At 35.5% G+C, this 23,164-nt stretch overlaps 1 protein-coding gene across 2 annotated transcripts in view; it reads right to left on the bottom strand.

Annotated features, from left to right (window-relative positions):
- The window catches only part of NGR-A23 (neuropeptide receptor A23), a 57,049-nt gene that overhangs the window by 6,000 nt on the left and 27,885 nt on the right, over window positions 1–23,164 (bottom strand). For both annotated transcript variants that reach the window (XM_089737017.1, XM_089737018.1), the window contains exons 2-7: window positions 22,980–23,071; window positions 21,939–22,141; window positions 12,691–12,839; window positions 3,685–3,806; window positions 2,302–2,396; window positions 1,205–1,330 (exon numbers count right to left, since the gene is read on the bottom strand). In XM_089737017.1, the coding sequence (XP_089593143.1) occupies window positions 1,205–1,330; window positions 2,302–2,396; window positions 3,685–3,806; window positions 12,691–12,839; window positions 21,939–22,141; window positions 22,980–23,071 (787 nt within the window). The remainder of the gene's footprint in view (window positions 1–1,204; window positions 1,331–2,301; window positions 2,397–3,684; window positions 3,807–12,690; window positions 12,840–21,938; window positions 22,142–22,979; window positions 23,072–23,164) is intronic.

Genomic DNA, 23,164 nt, shown 5'->3' with positions numbered 1-23,164 from the left:
GACATTAACTAAAAATGCACCACGCTTGCGTATCCGTTGAGTTCTGATACCTTTGGCGGCGTGGACAGAAACAAAGACAATGATCATAATTAGTCACAAATCAGATCCATTTTTTTACGAGTTTGATATCTACAGTTTTTTTTTGAAAGCGGACCAACACATTCACAGTTTGTATAGGTTCAAGATCAGAAAAGCCAAAAGAAAAACTTGAAATGTCATTAAAAACTCAATAAGCAAAATGATTTACTATATAACGAAATAACTTTAGCATTAGGTTAAACAAACAGCTTTTATGAGTGGGAGTATAAGCACCAGCGCGTGAAATATTCGTTATTGATCAGTAGCTCGACTCCTCGATTTGCTTTTATTTTACTCTTTTGATCGTAAATCTACGTGTTTTATAATCACACCTGCTAACTCAATACACGCTTTCATACTTCGCATTTAAATTTTTTTAAGCTATTACATATTCAAATATGAAAACGTATTTTAATCGTATAATAAGTTAGACAAACCGTATTGGTGTGGAACAAGAGATGATAAACATAAAAAAAAACGGAACCAAAATGTGAATTAGGTACCATAAAAACATGAAATAAAATTCTTTTCGAATCACTGAAACAGTACTCAGAGTACTCATGACTTTAGTTTGGAATATACGACATCTATTTGATAAAACAATTGAAACTTCAATCTTTTGTCGCAAAATGGGTGACGGTATTCAGGTCGTGATATCAATGGCTCCAGTTAACACTTGAAATCGTCTGTCGTCAGTTCATTACAAAAAAGTCAGAGATAATAATCAGTAGACACGCATAATTCTACTAAAATTTTAATACTATTCTGTAAGGTTTATGATTATTTATATTACCTAATATGATTATATAAAGTCCTATAGATATTAAGAATTATTATTAAATATGAGGTTTGTATTGCAAAACATTTAAATATTATTGTTTATTAGTTGCTCAATTGACTACTTTTAAAGTCACGTGGCTTAGTCACGTTAGCCCAGTCAAGAGGGGATGGCCGGCTGAGACATATTTAAAAGAGAATGCAGACGGTCAGAGTACAGTAGTTGAATAAGACGCATCAATGTAAAATTGGTAGAATAAATCGAAGTGTGAATTAAGTTAGTCAGTGTAATTTATATGTCTGACACCCAAAAATTCTCTGATAAAACATTAGTTATGTAATATTTTACCTTCTTTTTATTCTTCATATGGTTTGCATCTCGGGTCTCTTGCGCGTTACCCGGCGCACGTGCTCCCCAAAGCTTCATGGCCATGTGTACGTAGGCGAATGTTATCACGCACAAAGGAATCACATACTAAGGGGAGACAGGAAATAAAATTATGTACATCTACCAGTATCTTCAAAAGAAGACGAAGCGACACGATCGGAATAATAATAACAATTGCTTGATTTCGAGAAACAAAAAAAAGTTACTCTTAAAAACAGAAAAGTTTGGAATTTTCGAAAATTGTCCTAAATATAAATTTGCCTTGTTACTAGTGGTAGGACCTCTTGTGAGTCCGCACGGATAGGTACCACCGCCCTGCCTATTTCTACCGTGAAGCAGTAATGCGTTTCGGCTTGAAGGGTGCGGCAGCTGTTGTAACTAACTATACTAAGACCTTAAACTTATATTTCAAGGTGGATAGCACATTTACAATAGATGTCTAAGGGCCCCAGTAACCACTTAACACCAGCTAGGCTGTGAGCTCGTCCACCCATCTAAGCAATAAAAAAGAAAAAAAATTACATTGCATAAATTCATGTTTGATTAGATAAATCGGAATATCCAGCGATTGAAATTATATAAACGTTAAGACTTTCGATTTAATAGACGAAGCACTTCAAAAGGGTTGTCGTTGTCTACGTCAGTCAATCTGAGAATTCTTGTGGTCGTACCCCGAGCAAATGGAACACGCTCCCTAAAGATATTGCGAGACTAATTAATCAAACACAAAAGTTTGTGGTGTTTCTACTAACACTAATCAACTGCCCCAAAGTTACTACCCACAATATAGCGTTTTGGAATCCAAATTTCATTTGACTTTGACCCCGAACTACGAATGTAAACGGTCTGAGCCTGTACTGTTTACAGAACATAAGTCAACATTAAGTGTATAGCTGATTAAAACCGAATGTGTTATTTATTGGTTCGAAAGATTGTATGATTTTGATAGATATTGCATTTGTCTATTTAAAAATTAAATTCATAGAGTGCGGCACGTCTTTACTTCAATTCCACAAAGAAAAAGCTACCGCTAATTGAAGCATGATATTGAAACTCACCTGAAATATGTACAGTAGCAACCTATATATTGCCAGTGAATTGGATCCGAATTCACTGGCAGTGCAAAATGGTTTTTTGTAAACCAACTTAGTGCCTGCAAACAAAAGTTTTTATAGAGAGAAACTGAGTCGGAACAAGGATTTGCAATATTACTCGCCATTACTTTTATAACTTCGGGAATGTCTTTATAATGGTTCCAAAAGTCATTCCAACTTTGCTCTCTCCAGATAGCATTTAGTGGATCATAGTTGACGTACGCATGCCTAACAGGACTGTTAATATTCACATGTTTATTTATTTAATAATAAAAATTAAACATTGTGACTGGTTTTTGTATATTGGTTTACTTTGAATATTGGATATTGGTCTTTGGATATTGGTTACCACGCAAAAGAGGGTGCTTTTTTAAAATGCTTTGAGATTAAATTGTCCAACGTATTTGGAATTCATCTAACATTAGATCCAGTGTCACAGTCTGTTAAACATTACAATGTCAAAACCGTTGTCCACTCTTTTATTTTATTAGAACAATTTTTAAGTATGGAGTCTTATTATAATCTACAAGTACATACAGTCAAACCTGGGTAAGTGAGAACTGGATAAGTGAGAAAACTCTATAAGTGAGAGTAATAGCCAGGACCCGTCATTTTAAGCTCCCAAAACCTCTATTAGAGAGAAACAGAAACCTCTGTAAGAGAGAGTCGTTTTTCCCTCATAGACCTCCGTAAGTGAGACTGCTAATTATCTATACCTCTATAAGCGACAGTCGAGCTTTATTTATTTATATTATTTAGGAGGAACAAATGACAAAACAAATTACAAATTTAACATCTGCTATTTTATGACTCATTCTTAACTTTTGTGGAACTTCCTTCCATTGTTTTTGAATTGTTTTCTCGTCAATATTGAACCTATTCTATTTCGTGGAACTAAATAATGTTGTTATTTTATCGCATTCTTTTCGAATGGACACGTGTGCTTGTGTACCGTCCTGTTTGTCGGACTTACTCAGTTTATCGTTAATCAATTGCGAAGGAAAGCTCTGTTCTGCATCATGTACGGAAAATTAAAGTACTGTCATTAAGTGATAAACTTAAAATAGTGAATGCGTTTGAATCCGGAAAATCGCGAAAGGAAATTCAGAGGGAGCATGAGCGAGAAACTCGGGTTAGTGAGAAACCTCTATGAGCGAGAATGATACTGTGCTCCCTTGAACTCTCTCTTATCCAGGTTTGACTGTATTTATATTTTTTTTGTTAATGTTTATGATCAAAATTTTAATATTGAATGGAGTACATTTTATTCTTATCTCTCCTGCTTTATATGTAAATTCTATAACAAGAAAAGATCAAAAGAAAACGCATAAGTTACTACTTAATCACCTGGGTCTATTTCATCTTCCATGACAACCTCCCATGACATTTCCATTGGCGCAGCCAATGTGAAGGCTAGAAGCCATATAAATACAATGATCACTTTGGCCACTCGTTTCGACGTGTGAGCACTGTAAGAAAATACTGAGATTAATAAATATTAAAAGTATTGCCTTTAGGTCAAAAATATTTGATTCGTAGGCATAGTACACAAAGTATTTCAGGGATGCTGTTGACTTTTATGTACGTGTAGTTTTTCCGTAGTAGGGTAGCTAGTTTCACAGTCCACTTGATACTATTGGTTTTCCGAACCAATACTCATTACCGGCCGCTCGATGTAACAAAGTAAATAGCTCTTTCGGGAGGATTGTGTGCACCTTATCAACGAGGTTCCACGAAACTTTGAGTCACTACCATTTCCCTGTTCGTAGATTTAAAATAAAACACTCTAGAAACGTTAGAATAGGTAACAAAGCACAATGTAGCCTAAACTTCAGGTACTTTCAGGTAACTTCATAATCAGATATAGCTATGTTTGACTTAGTTACTCCTTTTCCGGCATTAGCTAGTTCGTCGACACGGTCTAGGCCTAACGTATGTATGGTGTTCTAATGATGGTATGCGACTTCAATGAAAACTTAATTAATTTTTTTACGACATGGAATTTTACATTACCATTCAGCAGACGCTTTACGAAATGGATCTCCTACAACTTAGTATTGTTTCATGCTAATGAAAGCCACTATAGAAATAATAAAAACACAAAAATATATAATTTTTATTTGTATCCTTATCAATCCTAAGCTATTTTCGTCAGCATAATTCAATGGTTCACATGAGCCACGCAAACAAATTAAAACCATTTGTATGAGTGTCATGGTAAAGGTTCCCTTTATCTAATCGGCTTTTAGGTAGGATAAGTAAATATGAAAACCATGTACCTACGTGTACCGCTGTTGAAGTTAAAATGTTTTTATTTTCTGTTATACTTTATTATTATTTTGTTATACTTATACAGTAATACTTAAAGTACCTATATACTTATTTAATTTAGAGTGATCAAAACTACCTTTAATATAATAATAAAAAAACAACAGATCGTCACATGAGAGAAATTTGTGTCGGACAGTCAACGTATTAAATGTCTCAAGTAAGTTGATCAAACAAAAAATAAATCTACTATAGTAAAATTATTTCCTCCTTTCCAAAACGTCTTATATCCTAATCTGCTGAAAGCATTAAAACATATTAATTATAATACTTTATGAAATTAGTTTACAGTTAGGGCGAAGAATCAAAAATCCATACCAGCGGCTTATATTCTGTTACATTATTGACCGCAAAAATACCTAGCTATTAAAACAACTATTGTCTTGAAAATTATCTCACATCATACTATGTTTTGTGATCGTAAATGCCGTCTCCTTCAGACATGAAATTCTATTTATATTTTTATCGGAATCACGGCCATTGTTCGACATTCAATCCCGAACTAAAAATTGCTTTGCGACAGAATAATGGTAACATTCTATGGACAAATGATACGAGACAGTAGTGACCTTAGCTCGTGGATCAACACCGCGACATACATTCTCTGGCCTTAAATTCTTTCATGGTGCTCTATTTATCTACAAAAACCTATTCATCAAGATATAGAAGACTCGAAATGTAATGGCCAACAAATTGCTTCAATAATTCAAATTCACAGCTATTCACACGTATTTAATAGCAATAGCCCCATCAAACTGTTCGTAAAACAGAGCGATTTATTACATTAACTGAAGTTTCGGAAAGCAGACTTTATTGAGTGCTCGTTATCGGTACACTACGTCACGTGATCCTTAAATCTTTTAGTGGCGATGATCAGCATAAAAGTGCACACTGGTGAACGAACGCTGATGCCTTTGGTTGTATTTTTATCGTACCGTTAAACGCGTACTGAGGGCAACGTTTGAAGTCATTGCGATTTTGACTGCCGCCATCCACCTTAAGATATGAGCTCGAACTTTTGTCAGTATTGTTAAATGATATTCCTAGCCATACAAATAGAGCGAACACTACTTTGCGGCACAAACAGGACGGTGAAACCCACAGTGAGGTTACAACAGGCCCCGCTAGCAATTACACTGAATGACGAAATAAGTAATGAAAGTTAATGTTATCATAATGTTCATAATCATATTTAATCAATAAATAAATCATACGGTCCTAAACTAGGGTTACCTGTATTATGGAAAACAGAGCCTCTTATATACATATAGGTATATATACTAATATGAAAACAAATGACGCTAATGATCGAATCGGGCATACGAGGTCACATCAATGTTATAATGGGTTAAACGACATTTCACAGATCAATGTCACTACTTCTAAAGCATAGGCCATTTTAAAACTAATCATTTAATCCATACAAATGAACGAACAAATGTAGATAAGAAATTAGCTATTTATATTCTTCCCAAAGCTTGGAAATATTTGATTAATGTAAATTAATAATCAAGCTCCTCGTCTAGATCTACTCAACTGAAATGTGATTGAATAAATAACATTGTTTTCCGGTTTCCTTGTTTAACTTCGCCAACGATTTGCGGGGACGTTTACGAGAATGTATTAGTATCATTAACAACACGGTTAAATGAGTAAATACGGTGTGCTATTAAATGTACATGTAACTCGTATGTTAACTGTACGAGCGTAATTAAGAGTTTTCACATCAACTTTTTTTTTAATCCTACCTATGCTGATAGCCTTGAGAGGCTATTTCAGCTTCGCCCTAACGTTTGTAGGTGAGCTCGCGGGGCTCAACCGGAGAGTTGCTAACACTGACTCTAGCAAGAGCAGTGCTTCGCAGAATCTACCACCGGATCGGAAACGCGACCCACTGGGAAGATCCGGCGAGAAACTCAGTGGGCTTTTCACATCAACGCTATGTTCTGAGTTGTATTAATAGTATATTCCTCTGTACAAGAATTTATTCGACAAAATTTTATTGTCAGATATTTTAGTTTTCTTAAACAAAGTTATTGGTATTATTCTAAAATTATGCCCTGAATCATAATGGTCAATTTAAAAAGTCCCCTTGGCTTGTGATTTGAGTTTATAGTTTAATTCTCTATAGCAATCCAAACTATGTATTTCAAGATGTGTCATCATCATCTTCATCATCATCATCATCTCAGCTTATAGGTATCCACTGCTGAACATAGGTTTCTTCAATTGATCTGATTGATCCAACGTGACCCAGCGATTTTCACTAGATCGTCGTTCCGTATGGTAGGACACACTGCGCTTGTCGCATACTTGGGTTTAGTTATGTTCTTCGTTTATACATGCTTCATATTATCTATACTAATATATAAATCTACAGTGATTTTTACGGATTTTCCGTTATAACTAACTACTGAACCGTGCATCCGATTGACTTGAAACTTGGTATCCGTGTAGAAAATACATGTACTTAATGGACAGGCTTAATATTTATGAGTGTTTGACTCTCTAATAATAATGACAATGTATATTAAATAATGTTAATTTTAAATGCGCAGCGAAGCGGGCAAGTACGTCTAGTAATCTGATAAGAACCAACTAAATCTTTAGTAAGAACGTAGCTAGAACATGCCATGTTCTATTCTGAATTATCTTTGGCTAAGTAAGTACATTAAATAACTTAAGTCCGGCCAACACAAACATGCTCTGTACGAATTATTGGTGTTTTGGTCTAAGTCTAAGCCGTCCGACGATTCACTTTAGAAACAACAGAGCTTGCCGACTTTAATCAAACTTTGCCGAAACTAAACATGAAAATTTATGATAACATTCTTAAAGCAAATGTTTACCCTTGACATACTTCATATTATATTCAATAGCTACACATGAATTATGTAAGATATTTTCGATAGCTCTGTTCACACTGCATGCTGTATATATAAACTGTCGAAACCTAGCAAGAGCGTAAAGGCCTGCAGGGTAACAAAACACTTAGAAAACTACCGACAAGATACTTTACTGACAAGATAAATCCTAAAAATATATGTATATCTTAAGCCAATTTCGGTTTTTTCAGCTAACGATTTAACAGAAGCAATTAAAACCTCAAAATATTAAAATGTCTTCTTGTCATGTCTGATATTGTCTTACAAGATAGGTTATTTTTTGTTTCTACCTTCGTAGATAAGAAGGCAACTCTTTATAGTACTCCCTCTCAACTCTAATGCGAATTTGTTGTCGGTTTGTGAGGCACCGTTTCTAACTTTACTATATTCACTTGTATCTAGCGGTGTTTTTTTTCCCCTGAATTTTCATTTTCAAGATTGTACTATTGCAATTATGTAATATTGGCGGCAGGTCATCTTGCGCGCTATGGTTAATCATCCTACTCTGCCCGTTTCTGCCGTGAAGACGAAATGCCTAGGAACGCAGTTTGGAATACGGGACAGATTTTAGCTATTGGTCTCAATTCCTTTGAGTTTAAGTCTTTAACTCTCAAATTGAGTGCCAGAGTAGAATAGAGTAGAGTATGCTTTAATAAACACCAAAATAAACAAAAATTTTGCATTTAATTAAATACAAAAGTACAATGGGTGGTCTTATCGCTAACAGCGATCTATCGCAGACAGCCATCAGGGGGGCAAGAATCATTTCAGAAGAGAAATTGCCGCGGTGTAATTATAGATTGAAACAATAATATATATGGAATACATATATATGTAAAGAAAAACCATGAAGACTTTTTAGTTTAAAAAAAAGATTTTTCTTGGACAGAATCACTCACCTGTCTGTCATTCAGTGTAGAGTAATTCAGTTTTGATCCTATAATAATGCTGTTTAAAATATTAGTTTAAAAAGAGATTAAGGGCTTAAATGTTTTTCTCTTATTAAATTACAGAAAATGCAATAAGTATTTTAATCTTAATTCATTTTAGAGTATTCTCTATCATTATTTATAAATATCAACAATGTAATGATTATGGCGGTATTCACGGCGGTTTTTTTGATTATTTACGTAAAATGTATGAAATTTCAAGTAAATGTAATGAAATACATTTTTATTTTATTGCTTAGATGTGTGGACGAGCTCACAGCCCACCTGATGTTAGGTGGTTACTGGAGCCCATAGACATCTACAACGTAAATGCGCCACCCACCTGAAGGATAAGAAGTCCGGTGCATTCGTATCGAGCGATGCACCGGTGTTTGAATCCCGCTGGCGGGTACCAATTTTTCCAATGAAATACGTACTCAACAAATGTTCACGATTGACTTCCACGGTGAAGGAATAACATCGTGTAATAAAAAAAACCCGCAAAATTATAATTTGCGTAATTACTGGTGGTAGGACCTCTTGTGAGTCCGCGCGGGTGGGTACCACCACCCTGCCTATTTCTGCCGTGAAGCAGTAATGCGTTTCGGTTTGAAGGGTGGGGCAGCCGTTGTAACTATACTTGAGACCTTAGAACTTGTATCTCAAGGTGGGTGGCGCATTTACGTTGTGGATGTCTATAGACTCCAGCAACCACTTAACACCAGGTGGGCTGTGAGCTCGTCCACCCATCTAAGCAATAAAAAAAAAAACAAGTTACACATACCTAATCCACAGACTGCGGTATTTATTGATTATAGTAAAAGCCAATTTAAGTTTTAATCTTGTTTCTTGATCTTGAAACACGTTTGTTGTTCCAAATTGTCGGTTTGTTTAAGAAAAGGCTTAAAATTTTCCTAAAACTTGTTTACTTTTGACTTGAAATAAAAATGAGAGTATCATTCATCTTACACATTAGGTCAAAGTCTTGTTGTGTTGTGATAGTAGTGGATTTATCTTTTATATCTTATCATTTAAACTACGTAAAATGTGGAAAGGTCAGGAAGGCATTCGATCGTGTTTACCGAAGAATAAACCTCACATCCCGGAGGACCACGAAAGATTGCGATAGATTCTCACACAGCCCTTCGCGGAATTATCGAAGGTTAGGGTTCTCAGTTCCGGAAGATATTTTAGTGTAGCCCACGCTCCTACACTATTCGCTCAATCAACCCTTGACTGGTTCAGGGGTGTTAAAACTATTTTTTTCAAATGCCACAAGATGTATTGCCTTGGTGTCTATCGTTAGATTAACTTTTCAAAGTTTATCAATTGATGTCAAAACAAATATTGTTACATCCTTATATTATTATAGGTATCATTCTATATGATACATCGAATGGTTGCGGCCTTACCCTCCTTTGAGTTGCCGGTCGGTATTAGTATGGAAATCCATTTGATTGAAACAACCCCTCTCGTTCTTCGAGTGATCTAATTCTGAACTAACATTCATTATTTTAACAGTTAATCAATTCATGTATGTACGTGGCTTTGAAAAGGCCTATCATCATAACGAATATTACTATAATAGATGATGACCGAGCTTTGCTCTGTTTTTTTTTTTTTTGATAACGCCATCTTGATTAATTGCCCTCAATTAAGAAAAATAGTATTATTATTCTCCAATAGATGTCGGGAAGAGTTGATTATTGAAAACACGAATAAAACAACATTTTCTGAAAATAAAACGTGGCTAGATCGATTTATCGCCCCCGAAATCCTCTGTATACTAAATTTTATGAAAATCGTTGGAGCCGTTTCCGAGATTCAGATTATATATATATATTAATATACAAGAATTGCTCGTTTAAACGTATAAGATAAGATAAAATACTTTTCGAACCAATTGGCACAACGATAATTTTATAACAATAGATTAAAAATATCTACCACCGATTTCTTCTGAAACACACGTACTTGGTTTTCGAAGCAGTTCCATAGATTTTTAAAAAATTTTTTTAGGTACAGGTATAAATTAGACATGTACAATAATGTTTTCTTCAGTTGTCGCGATTCGTATTCATTATTAAAAGTACATTTACGGCGTAATCTCGTTTTTATTATTATGGACCTCTCGAGTTCATTACAGTTTTCTTGGTCACAAACGACTAAGTGTTAATCGTCTTAATTTTTAAATTGTATACACCACCATCAAATTAGGTAAACGTAGGAAATGATAAACTGAAAATAGTACGCGCGAGATTAAACCGTAAAAGCATTATAAATAATGTAGAATATATAATGTCGGCATAACAAGGCTAATTAGTATACCGATCACTGTATATGGTCATAGACACTTCTGGACATCAATAATTACATGAGCATACCTGAGTCACTATCTGCTTATTGCTTCTGTGTAACTCTTATGAAGAAGGACATGTCATCGCGCTCAGAAAACAGCGTGAATAGGAATCGTAAACCGAAATCACTCAAGTTTAAAAAATAATTTGGCTAGGGAGTGCTTTAGATCATTGCGTATTAAATGCTTTAAACAGCCAAACAGTTTCAATTACAAGCGGTTATAAGAAATGGTACAAGTAAATTCAACGAAATTGGATAACGAGCACAATTTGTTATAATTAATTTCATAATAGGGTGCTTTATTGAATTTCAAATTTAAGCGGCTGATGGCTTACAAGAAACACAATGGAATAAGACAATGCTTTGTTCATTTGCTGGGACGGCTTGAAAGCATATTTCTGCCTTCTCAGAAATTTAAATTAAGATTTTGAATACATAATGAGTTTATTTTTCTGTTACTCGCTGTAAGAGCACGCGATGCTCCTGTAAACACTAGAAATTATTTCTATAACTTTTTTTTGACTGGAATCCGTCATGTCTTTGTGTTGCATTGCTTAATAGGATAATTATTTTATGAAAAAAAAATCAAGTACATTTGTTAAAATCCGCACAGTCACTAATAACATTTAGTTTTAATAAAAGCTAACAATAAATATTTTTGCTTACTTTTAAGCATATTCCACATACCTATTGACGTTTCTGTGTGTTGATGAACCCTTATTAAAAACAACGTTAAAAAATTAAGAAATGTATTACATTTAGGTATAGCCATGTTTCTCGTGGTCCTAAATATAAACACAATTTACATTTCGACGATAAGCTTCGACAAAACAAGCTTAGCGCTGAACGCTCTCAGAAGCTATCTCACAGCTTCGTTAAAATATTACCGTACTTCACGCAGACACTTTAAGTATCTTATTATTGTAATGTTTATAAGGTATTTAATTCGCTCGTTGCCTAGAGATTTCACATGTACATGCTGCTAAGGTATAAACTAGGCACATTCCACGGCGTTTCCTCTGTTCTGAAAGTCATTATTGTTACTTAAGAATACTCATGTGGCGTGAGCACTCACGAATGCTATTTAATATATGTATATATATTTAAGGTCATATTTACATCGTGAATGACATGCGTGTACAAATAACAATGTCTTGGTTTTTAAGCTCAACACGTGATTTGACATGTATGACTTATATATTTTATAGATATATCATTTTGAACTACTGGCATTTATCTTTATCCGTTCAGTAGTAACGAAATAATTTGCAAAGTTTCAAATTTATATTTACATATTCTTTCAAAGAAAAAAAATCTCTTCAACTCTTGTAGGCTGAATAAATTATTTAAACACATAAATTTATTTAAATACTGTCACTACAAAATAAACTACATAGCTATATATCAGTATCAACGTATTCCAAAATTGAAAAATAAGTCAACTAAAATCTTTTTTCAACTACATAGTACGATAAAACCTTTTTAACTTATTATTTGAACAAAAACATAATGAATTTTTTAATATTCTGAGAATGATTTTATCTTTAATATCAACCTTAATTAAAATGCTTGGATCCCTCAATATTTTAGAGATATCGTTTCTCGTGCTTGTTTCGTTCATTTTGACAGTCTGATAAACACTTATATATATCAGCTTAATATTTTATATATGAGTACCTTGTTTTACAGAAAGTCATTTGATGTTGTTCACTTGTAATTAAAACACGTTTCTTTGATGTTGGTTTAATAACAAAATCTCTATTTAATTAAAAATATAGGTTTATTTTTTTTGAGAAATTTTCAGTATATTTTGTGTCTAGTCAACCTCGTACAATACAATAATATTGAATTACCTGAGAGGCGTGATAATAGCCCGGTGTCTGTCAACAGCTATTGCCGTTAGCGTAAATACGCTGACATTCACGCTTAGTGCTTGAACGAACGGACAGAACGCACACATAAAGTGTGGAAGCAACCATCGCTGCAACAAAGCCGCTTGAAACTGTGAACAAAAGTCAATATGTAATCTACACTAATATATACTAATAATATAATTTGAAGTCGTCGTTGCCTAAAGGATAAGACGTCCGGTGCATTGGTGTTGAGTGATGCACCGATGTTCGAATCCCAAGCGGGTATCAATTTTTCTAATTAAATACGTATTCAACAAATGTTCACGATTGACTTCATCGGTGAAGGAATAACATTGTGTAATAAAAATCAAACCCGTAAAATTATAATTTGCGTAATTACTGGCGGTAAGACCTCTTGTGAGTCCGCGCGGGTAGGTACCACCGCCTTACCTATTTCTACCGTGAAGCAGTAAGCGTTTTGGTCTGAAGGGTAGGGCAGCCGTTGTAACTATACTGAGATCTTAGAACTTATATCTCAAGGTGGGTGGCGCATTTACGTTGTAGATGTCTATGGGCTCCAGTAACCACTTAACACCAGGTGGGCTGTGAGCTCGTCCGCCCATCTAAGCAATATATATATATATATGAATCTACAGTGGTTTTTACAGATGTTCCGTTATAACTACTGAACCATGCATCCGATTGACTTGAAACTTGGTATCCATGTAGAAAATACATGTACTTAATGGATAGGCTAATATTTATATGAATGTTAGACTCCCTAATAATATTAACAATATATAACAATGTTAATTTTAAATGCCCAGCGAAGCGGGCGAGTACCGCTAGTACAATATAAATCTTACGTAAAACATATTAATTCGATCATTTCAGTTTACGTGAAATATTAAAGGGCTCCTGACTAGATTAACCGGGATCGTTCAAATAGAATAAATTCCAACTAAATTTGTCAAGGTTTGGTTAGCTCAGCATTGCACTGTAATGTAAATTGAATCTGAGATCCGATTTCTCGATAATCGAAATATTTAAACTGTTAAAATTCATTTGAATTTCGGCATTCGAAGTGGGCATACTATATTTTGAGCGATGATGAAAATTAATACCGATTAATTGCGGCCTCAACTATTTTCGAACATCCAACTAATTTTGAATCAGACTTTATCCGCGATTGTTTGGTTTCAAATATAGACGAAAACTATAGTACATACTAGAGAGAGAACACAATTCATTGAAATCCAAAAAGTTATCCAATTCAATATTTGTCTAGGATTGTTGCCACCAAAAAAAACAAGTTTTTATTTTTTTTGCTTAGATAGTCCACTCTGATCACCGGTCCACTCGGGTCACCAGAGCCCATAGACATCAACAACGTAAATGCAGCCCACCTACCCTGAGACATGAGTTCTAGGTCTCAGTTTTTACAGTAAAACGGCTGCCTCAAACTACAAACCGAAAGGTATTACTGCTTCACGGCAGAAATAAGCGGTGTGGTTGTACCTACCCATGCGGGCTTACAAGATGCCCCACTTACAACCAGTATTTTCGCAAACATGTACAATTTTCTCAGGTTATCTTTTTATTACACGAAGCTATCCCTTCATCGTGTAAGTCATTCGTGATCATTTGTCAATTACGTATTTTATCAGAAAAATTTGGTACCTGCCTGCGAGATTGGAACCGGAACTTCTTTTACCTACCTATTTCTAGTAACCTCAAGAGATTATACTACCACCGATAGTGGATCGGAAGGATCCGAAATGACAGGTTTAGGCGACGGCGACTGTTTACCGTTTGGTCGCCTGGGTCAAGTATATGGTTTCCGGCGGCCATGATAGAAGGGTTATCATGTAGCACCGCTTATGCGAAATAGCCACCCATAGATAATACACATAAATTTGATAGCCACCAGATACGAAAGCACCGGGCATCTTGTCTTTTAGGACACGACGACTTCTACGATACGAGATTATGCGAAACACCATAAGAAAATTAATGACCGTGACCACGGTTACAACATATAAAATGTGTCCGTACACTAATGTCGGAGACTAAAGGGGTGTGATATATGGGGGTTTTTAACGATAAATTACTATCCCAATTTTCTCTTGGCCCTTCCACACATAACCAACATGGATTGGACGAGGTGGGACGATTGCTAACTATTAAATTAATATTTTTTTTGTAATTTTGTGAAAAAGAAATTAGCTTTCAAATGACACCTCTTTCGTCTTCCTAAGACGTCTACATCGATAGCAATGATTAAATCAGTGCAGCCGCCTGAGCTGCGAAGTAAAAAAACAAAATGGCTACTACCATTGCGGTACGGAATGGCCAAAACAAAATTGGGATAGTGATTTGTCGATAAAAATCCCCATATTTTACCCCCCTTAAGTCTCTGACACTGGTACACGGACACATTGTATTGCAACGTTCAGAACGAATTACCAACTCATTTTACAGATAGAGAAGTTTCAAAATGCTTACGGCTTCCATGGCAGCAGAAATTTCCCTAGAATACTCATTCTAAAGCCAATTTTCAATGAAAATTTCATGGTGACGGACACATTGTATTGCAACGTTCAGAACGAATTACCAACTCATTTTACAGATAGAGAAGTTTGAAAATGCTTACGGCTTCCATGGCAGCAGAAATTTCCCTAGAATACTCATTCTAAAGCCAATTTTCAAGGAAAATTTCGTGGTGCTTTTGAAATACGGTTAAGTGACTTTCTATCAAAAACTTAAGGTATGAAATTATCTCTCGAAGTGCTTAATTGGCTCAAATCGGTAAGAAATTACACATAATAAACGAGACTCGAACAGTTTCCGAGAGGAACTCCAGTGAGTCCTGATTGTTATTTGTTATCCATTATTCATGCAAATGTGTTTTAACGTCCGGGAAATAATTTAATTGCATTCATAGTATTTCCAATTTCAAATTCAAATTCAATAAGCGGTGTTAGCAAACTAGGTTTTACTGGTGGTAGGTAGGACCTCTTGTGAGTCCGCGCGTGTGGGTACCACCGCCCTGCCTATTTCTGCCGTGAAGCAGTAATGCGTTTCGGTTTGAAGGGTGGGACAGCCGTTGTAACTATACTGAGACCTTAGAACTTATATCTCAAGGTGGGTGGCAAGGTTGTGGATGTCTATGGGCTCCAGTAACCACTTAACACTAGGTGGGCTGTGAGCTCGTCCAACCATCTAAGCAATAAAATATTTTTTTTTTTTTAAGTTGAAACATTTTTTGTGATTATGAATGAACGAGTGGCTCTATGAGCTCCTGTAATCATTTAGCATCATGTGATCTTAAAGACATTTGCCATCTTAACTGATAAATAGACGGAGCAAAATTAGCAACCTTCTGTACCAGTAAAAGTAATTAATTATTCAAATGTGAAAAGTTAACCATAAGTTAAAGATAGCACAAATTAAGTCAGACAACTAACTAGTCGAACAAATCAGATAATTATTTTAGGATCGAGTTTTAAGCAGCAAAGAAAAAACTTTATACAAGTATGCAATTATGTGCGTATGTAAGTAACTTTATGTAAGTAAGAGACAACATTTCGTAAATGAACTAAAAATATATCATTTAAACGAAGTACACTAGACGTGCCAATGCCACTGAACAGATTATTCAAGTGATACTTACACAAAATTTAAGAAGCTTTAAAACTTATATTTAATTTGCTTTCTTCAAAGTTGGTGTTTTATATGAATCGTTTTGTATAAAATTGAATTAAGAAAACACACGCTTGCGTAGCAAATAATGAATATCTATACTAATATTATAAAGAGGAAAGATTTGTTTGTTTCGAATAGGCTCCGAAACTACTGGACCGATTTGAAAAATTATTTTTCCATTAGAAGCCGACATTGCCCCTGATGAACATAGGCTACTTTTTTTATTTTTTTTTATTTTTATTTTTTTGGTTTCATGTGTGTTTTAATGTTTCCGAAGCGAAGCGAGGGCGGGTCGCTAGTATAATATAAGTTAAATAATTAATTTGGTTTCGATGTTCAGAAATTGTAATTTAATTATTATTGTTGTCCTCCTCCTTCAGTCAATCGCTCATTGCTGAGCATCGTGATGCATCCGCCTGTAACCTATTTTTGTTTTTATTTTTTTTATTGCTTAGATCGGTGGACGAGCTCACAGCCCACCTGGGGTTAACTGGTTACTGGAGCCCATAGACATCTACAACGTAAATGCGCCACCCACCTTGAGATACAAGTTCTAAGGTCTCAAGTATAGTTACAACGACTGCTTCACCCTTCAAACCGAAACGCATTACTGCTTCACGGCAGAAATAGGCGGGGTGGTGGTTCCTACCCGCGCGGACTCATAAGTGGTCCTACCACCAGTGAAAAGTTGTTATTTTGGAGCTACTTATGTCGGTCAGTGACGTGTGTGGCTCAGTCTCGTGTCCAAATGCGCGGACACTGGGTCACTCCATATTTTTCGGCTCCGACCTCTAGATCGTCTTCTGTTATACTATATTCTATTAAACTATAATAAATTCATTAAGTCATTATAATATTTAATATTACATAAGCAATATCTAAAAGTAGAAAGAGATCATTTAATAAAAGCAATAGTACAACACGATACACATAGGGTCAAATACTCAATAATTAACGAAGCACAAGAAATAGAGAGAGAAATACATTTACCACAGGGACATACACATACAGACAAAGATATAAAAGACGCAATTATAAAAAAACAAGTTAAAACATGGCGAAATAAACAGCTACATGGACAATTCCCTATAAAAGTACTAGACCAGGCCAACATAGATACCGAACTTTCATTTAAATGGTTAAAGAAGCAACAGATATCTCCCAGCATAGAATCCTCAATATTTGCGGTACAGGATCAAGCTGTTATGACACGCAACATCAGCGGGACATACTAAACAGCCAGTAGATGGAAAATGTCGCTTATGTGCTAGCAAAGATGAAACCACGCAGCACATCATATCAGGATGCGAAAAACTGGCTGGGACTTATTATGTCAAACGTCATAATAGCCTGATCCAATACGTCTACTGGTGTCTAGCCAAGAAACACAAAATAGAAGTTTCCGACCTTTGGTGGAAGGAAACACTCACTCAGCCACAAGTCAAAGAGAACGAATCCACTAAAATCTTATGGGAGATGCCTGTACAAACCGATGTCACCGTAACGCACAATAGACCTGATATCATTTATATTGATAAAACCAACAATAACACATTCCTAATTGATATTACTGTACCATCCGATTACAACATAGGTGCTAAAGAAATTGAAAAACTGAGCAAATACCATCTTTTGAAAACTGAAGTCAGTCGTTTGTGGAATACACAAACGTCTGTCATCCCAATAGTCGTTGGCGCTACCGGGGTAGTAGCCAAAAGTATTACAAGATACCTAAATAAATTGGACAGCAACAATAACGTTGGTATCCTACAGAAACAGGCAGCTATTCACACATCAATTATACTTAGTAAGGTGCTTGGAGACACAGTATTCGTACATAACATACAAGAACACTTCACACAAAACACGCCACGACCGCCAGACATACAACAGCCACTCGACACACAACATTCATCAAACACACAAAATTCAACAGTGTACCACCCATACAACGACAACACAACAGCCAATAATGCAGCGAGGAGGACGACGAGGAAGAAGAAGAGGCACTACTCACGCACAGTAACACACGCTGGGGTTCTCTACATCATTTAGTCATTTTCTATTCTTTTTTTTTTCACATAAAATATCATTAAAATTTTGGGGTATAGATATATCTTTTTTCCTGTGGGAAACGGGACGGGATATTTATCAAAGCCGACACAAGTCTAGGAAGAAAAACCAAAAAAAAATTAATATTACTAAAAAAATATTATAAACAATTACATTAATTGCAATAAATAAAAAAACTACTTTTTGTGGATTTCCTGAATATTACGGCGAATTAACAAAATTATTGTATTGTGATCGACCGTCGATACGTATGCAAATAAATCTGATCGGACGTCTTGAAGTTGATGAAAATTATGTTAATTATTTATATATAGACATATACAGGTCGAGGTAGACAGGAAAAGATTAAGATAAGTTACTAAATGAGTCTACCGAAATATCAGCATAACGTGAAAACCTCAATATTTTATGTTTAATCTATTTTAGATTCTATGAAACTTGAAAGTTACTATCTGTAGTAACATTTAATTAATATGTCGCACCTTTAGAATTATAGAGACCCAAACAAAAAAATGTTTTTTCGTAAAAAAAAAAATCGAATGAAGTTTTTAAACCGAAAGGAGGTAGAGGGAAGGGAATGGAGTGAGAGACCGATGGATAAGTTTGTCCCTTCCTATATTGCTTTTGGCCATTTGATTATTAAGAGTTGCTAAAAAGGGTCGTTCTAGGTCAATTTTTTAAATTAAAGTCGGAATCCAAAAATTTCGAAATGGGTCTCTATAATTCTAAGTGTGCGATGTGTTGTCTCCGTATATATTTCATACATTTTTATTCTAATGCGGGATCGTTTGAAAAATCTATGAATACATAGTAACGCGAAAGTTGGTAAAAAAAAAACTTTAGCACAAAATTTACATGAATACACTATCACATGAGTATATCAGCTTATTTAACAACAATATTATGTTTGTTTCTCGAACATGGAAGAATATTTTGAGATTATTATATAGGCATCGTTACCGCCGTCCTGAGTTTGTTTTTCAACTTATACTAACATTAACGTGCGTCAGTGATTAATCGTTTTTCTCAAAATAATTCTCATAGTAGAATCAAACAAAGGCTCCTAGGTGTCATAAAACTATATGACGACTGTTTTAAAAACCGAAACATGTGAACACAAAATTTTTAAATCGTCGTACAATACTGAAAAACTGTACACCTAGAACTTTTACAAGGAGTTTTTTTTCATAAGTTCATTAAAAGTTTTGTCCGGCCCTAATGCGAACAATTTAAAAATAAATTATTTTACTTAAATACTCGTAATACATATAACGGAGTTAAACGACCTTTTAAAAGCTAAAAAGGCGGCTTACTCTTAGAAGTTTTAGTAAGAGTTATTCATTATTCATTGATTTCAAATTGTTTTCTGTTTTCGAAAAATAACACAATACTACTTTTTTCGTAAGTTCACAATTTTAGTAATAGACATTATGTATGGAATATAATTTCAGCAAAATGGCCGCCGCGACTTCGCTTTAGTTGCGATCCTGCTCAACCATCTCTCTCATCATCCTCATCTCTTCTCATCATCTCTCATCCAATAAATTTAATGTCTCCCGTGATGTATGGCAAGTGGGGCCTGCCTGTTGGAACCACAACTTTGTGAGATCCATACCATCTATCCTAGGCCACAAAAAGTTTGTTATCATCTTTCGATATCGGTCGCCACTGACGGTGAGCGCGAATCTTTTGCGCCATTTTGACAAGGCGGCACGACATGAGAACCCTTTTGTCGTGGCCGCTGGAAATTACATACCCGAACCTGTAGACTGAATGGTAAATAGTCGAAGTCACCCAAAACACGTCATTATGGATCCTTCCGATCCATTAACGGTACTTTTAGGTACCACAAGCACCGGTCACCGTCCTCGTCGAACCCGCCGCTCGCGACGAAGGGCTCCACGAGCGAATTAGCCCACAGACACAGCCCACTGAGTTTCTCGCCGGATCTTCTCAGCGGGTCGCATTTCCGATCCGGTGGTAGATTCTGCGAAGCACTGCTCTTGCTAGGGCCAGTGTTAGCAACACTTCCGGTTTGAGCCCCGTGAGCTCACCTACATGTTAGGGTAAAGCTGAAATAGCATCTCAAGGCTATCAGCAGAGGTAGGAAAAAAAAAAGCGGATCCTTCCGCGTTTTCGAAGAATTAACGGCCGATATACCGCCGGACAAGCGTGTAGCGTTTCATGGTGAAATGTCACGACTAAGTATGTGTTCATGCCAAATTTGACAGCTATCGCTTTACCAAGATGGCTGCTATGAGATGTCAAACATCGAGCGTCCCTATTGAAAACCGTATACTATACAATTTAGATTAAAATATTCAAATTGATTAAAAAGTAATAAATTTCATGTTTCCTATTATCTATGTAATGCTTCGTATTAAACTTTATTGAAAATCATAAAACAAAATACGCAAAAGTTGTGATCACGAGGTGATTCTGTGAATTTCTCATTCTCGTTTACCGTGCCCGAATAGTTTGTGCAAATTCAAAAGTATATGTTGTTATAGTCACTATAACGTTTAACATAAAGACCACAATAAAATCACATTTAACCATGTTGACAAATTATATAAACGTTATTACGCTAAAACCGAAGTAATATCGAGAATGGCAATAGTAATGTTTAGGACAAATAATTTACGCAGATAAGAATCACAATTGATGACCGACTTATCAGTCTAAAATATATTTGGACGAAACGATGTTTGAATATCCCATGTCTGTAATACAGTCGCTTACTGAGCAGTTTGACTAACTTGATCACTTTGATTTCAAAGAATAATTCTGATGGTTTACACTAAAAACTAATATAGATCTCTCAGATTTGCACAATCATTTTTAAAATTCCAGATTGATCGTTTTAACTCTAGCTTAAATATATTTACCGGGACAAAAAGTTTATAATCTTTAATTAATTTTGAAGATCGTTTAATACTTTAATATCGTTAATTTAATAAGATGTTCGTGAGCTTTCAAAAGCTAACGTTTATTCAGACGCCCACGTAAAAATGTCTGAAACTAAATTTATGTTCCTAAAACTGGAGGTGAAAAGCAATTTAAAATCCAACTTCACATATAACAGTCGATCGGATTTCCTATCCGGCGAACCGGAGATCATACGATGTTTTTTTCAATGTAGCATAAAATGGCTTAGAGTTCATGCGTAAAACGGAGTGGAGTGATTTATGTATAAAACAAGAATTTCAACGTGAATTATTTGAGAATGTGAATTAGGGCTTATACAAATTTCATCCGCTGATTTACGACTAGCTCAGCATTTATTGTAATAAAACGAAACAAAAACAAACACACGAAGTCGGGTGTTAAAGAAATTCGTTCTGTGCCTGGGGTACGGTGATAAGAGAAATGTTGATAAGAAGTCGGCCGACCGAAAACTTATACAGTTCGCAGTTCCCTTAAATGTATCGCCTTTTACGTTAACGAGATAAGTATTTATGGGCACTTACTTGGAATGGTATGGCAAATAATCCTATTACGATGTCAGCTAGTGCTAAGTTAGCTATATAGCAGTTTGTGACACTTTGCATTCGACGCGACGTGGCGACAACCCACATCACAAGGAAGTTACCGACGACTGCCAACACTGATATGGAGCCGTACAAGAAAGACAGCAGTACTATTACACCCGTTGGGACATCATATAAAGTATCTGAAACAGAAAAAAAAGTACTTTTCCCCTAAGTTTCGCAGTCCCTTTTTGTGTTTCACAACAAACTGAATAAGAGATAAGATCCCAATGATAAAGATGTTTATCGATGTTTAAAGCATAGGTATTTCATTCAAGACTGCTACAGTTAAGGAGTTGCATCGTGTGATAAAAATAAAGCCAAATTGACTTTAGGCTGTGTTGTGAGCCTGTGCCGAACAGAGCTAACACCATGATTTCTTGTAATATATTTAGAACTTCGAATTTATCTATCAAGATGAACAGCATTTACATTGTGGTGCCTATTGTAGTGCCTGGTGGTAGGACCTCTCGTGAGTCCGCGCGGGTAGGTACCACCGCCCTGCTTATTTCTGCCGTGAAGCAGTAATGCGTTTCGGTTTGAAGGGCGGGGCAGCCGTTGTAACTATACTGAGACTTTAGAACTGATATCTCAAGGTGGGTGGCGTATTTACGTCGTAGATGTCTATGGGCTCCAGTAACCACTTGGCACCGGGTGGGCTGTGAGCTCGTCCACCCATCTAAGCAACAATAAATAAATAAATAAAAACTCTCGTAATCACATAACATTTGATCGTAAACTCATAGATCCATCTGATAAAAAATATATACATATATGAAAGGCATTGATTTTTTCTCTAAATCATTATGTTTCTGAAACTAAAATTTGAAAATTGGTATCTTCCATCCACGGGATGTACTTCATCATCAATCTTAATATTCACAATACAAAAACCTCCATCAATTAAACAGTCACACCCTGTTGTTATTTTTATTACATTAATCTACGTTTTACGACGCGCTAATTACCCAAGTAACGTACCGTATGCATCGCTAGTACTGTTTTGCGCGATGTATTCGTCCAGCGTTGAATTCCCTGGCCAGTCGGTTTCATCGTCCTGTGATGTGTTCGCGCTAAAACAAAAATAAATGAAGACATTAAAAAACGTCAAGCTAAATGCTTAACAAAATATTTTTTATCAAATCTTTATTCTTATTTTGTTAACG

The sequence above is a fragment of the Bombyx mandarina genome, chromosome 22 (genome assembly GCF_030267445.1).
Source record: "Bombyx mandarina strain Sakado chromosome 22, ASM3026744v2".
NCBI classification, from domain to species: domain Eukaryota; kingdom Metazoa; phylum Arthropoda; class Insecta; order Lepidoptera; family Bombycidae; genus Bombyx; species Bombyx mandarina.
Note: the sequence above shows the minus strand (reverse complement) of the source record. Positions and strands in the feature narration are given on the sequence as shown.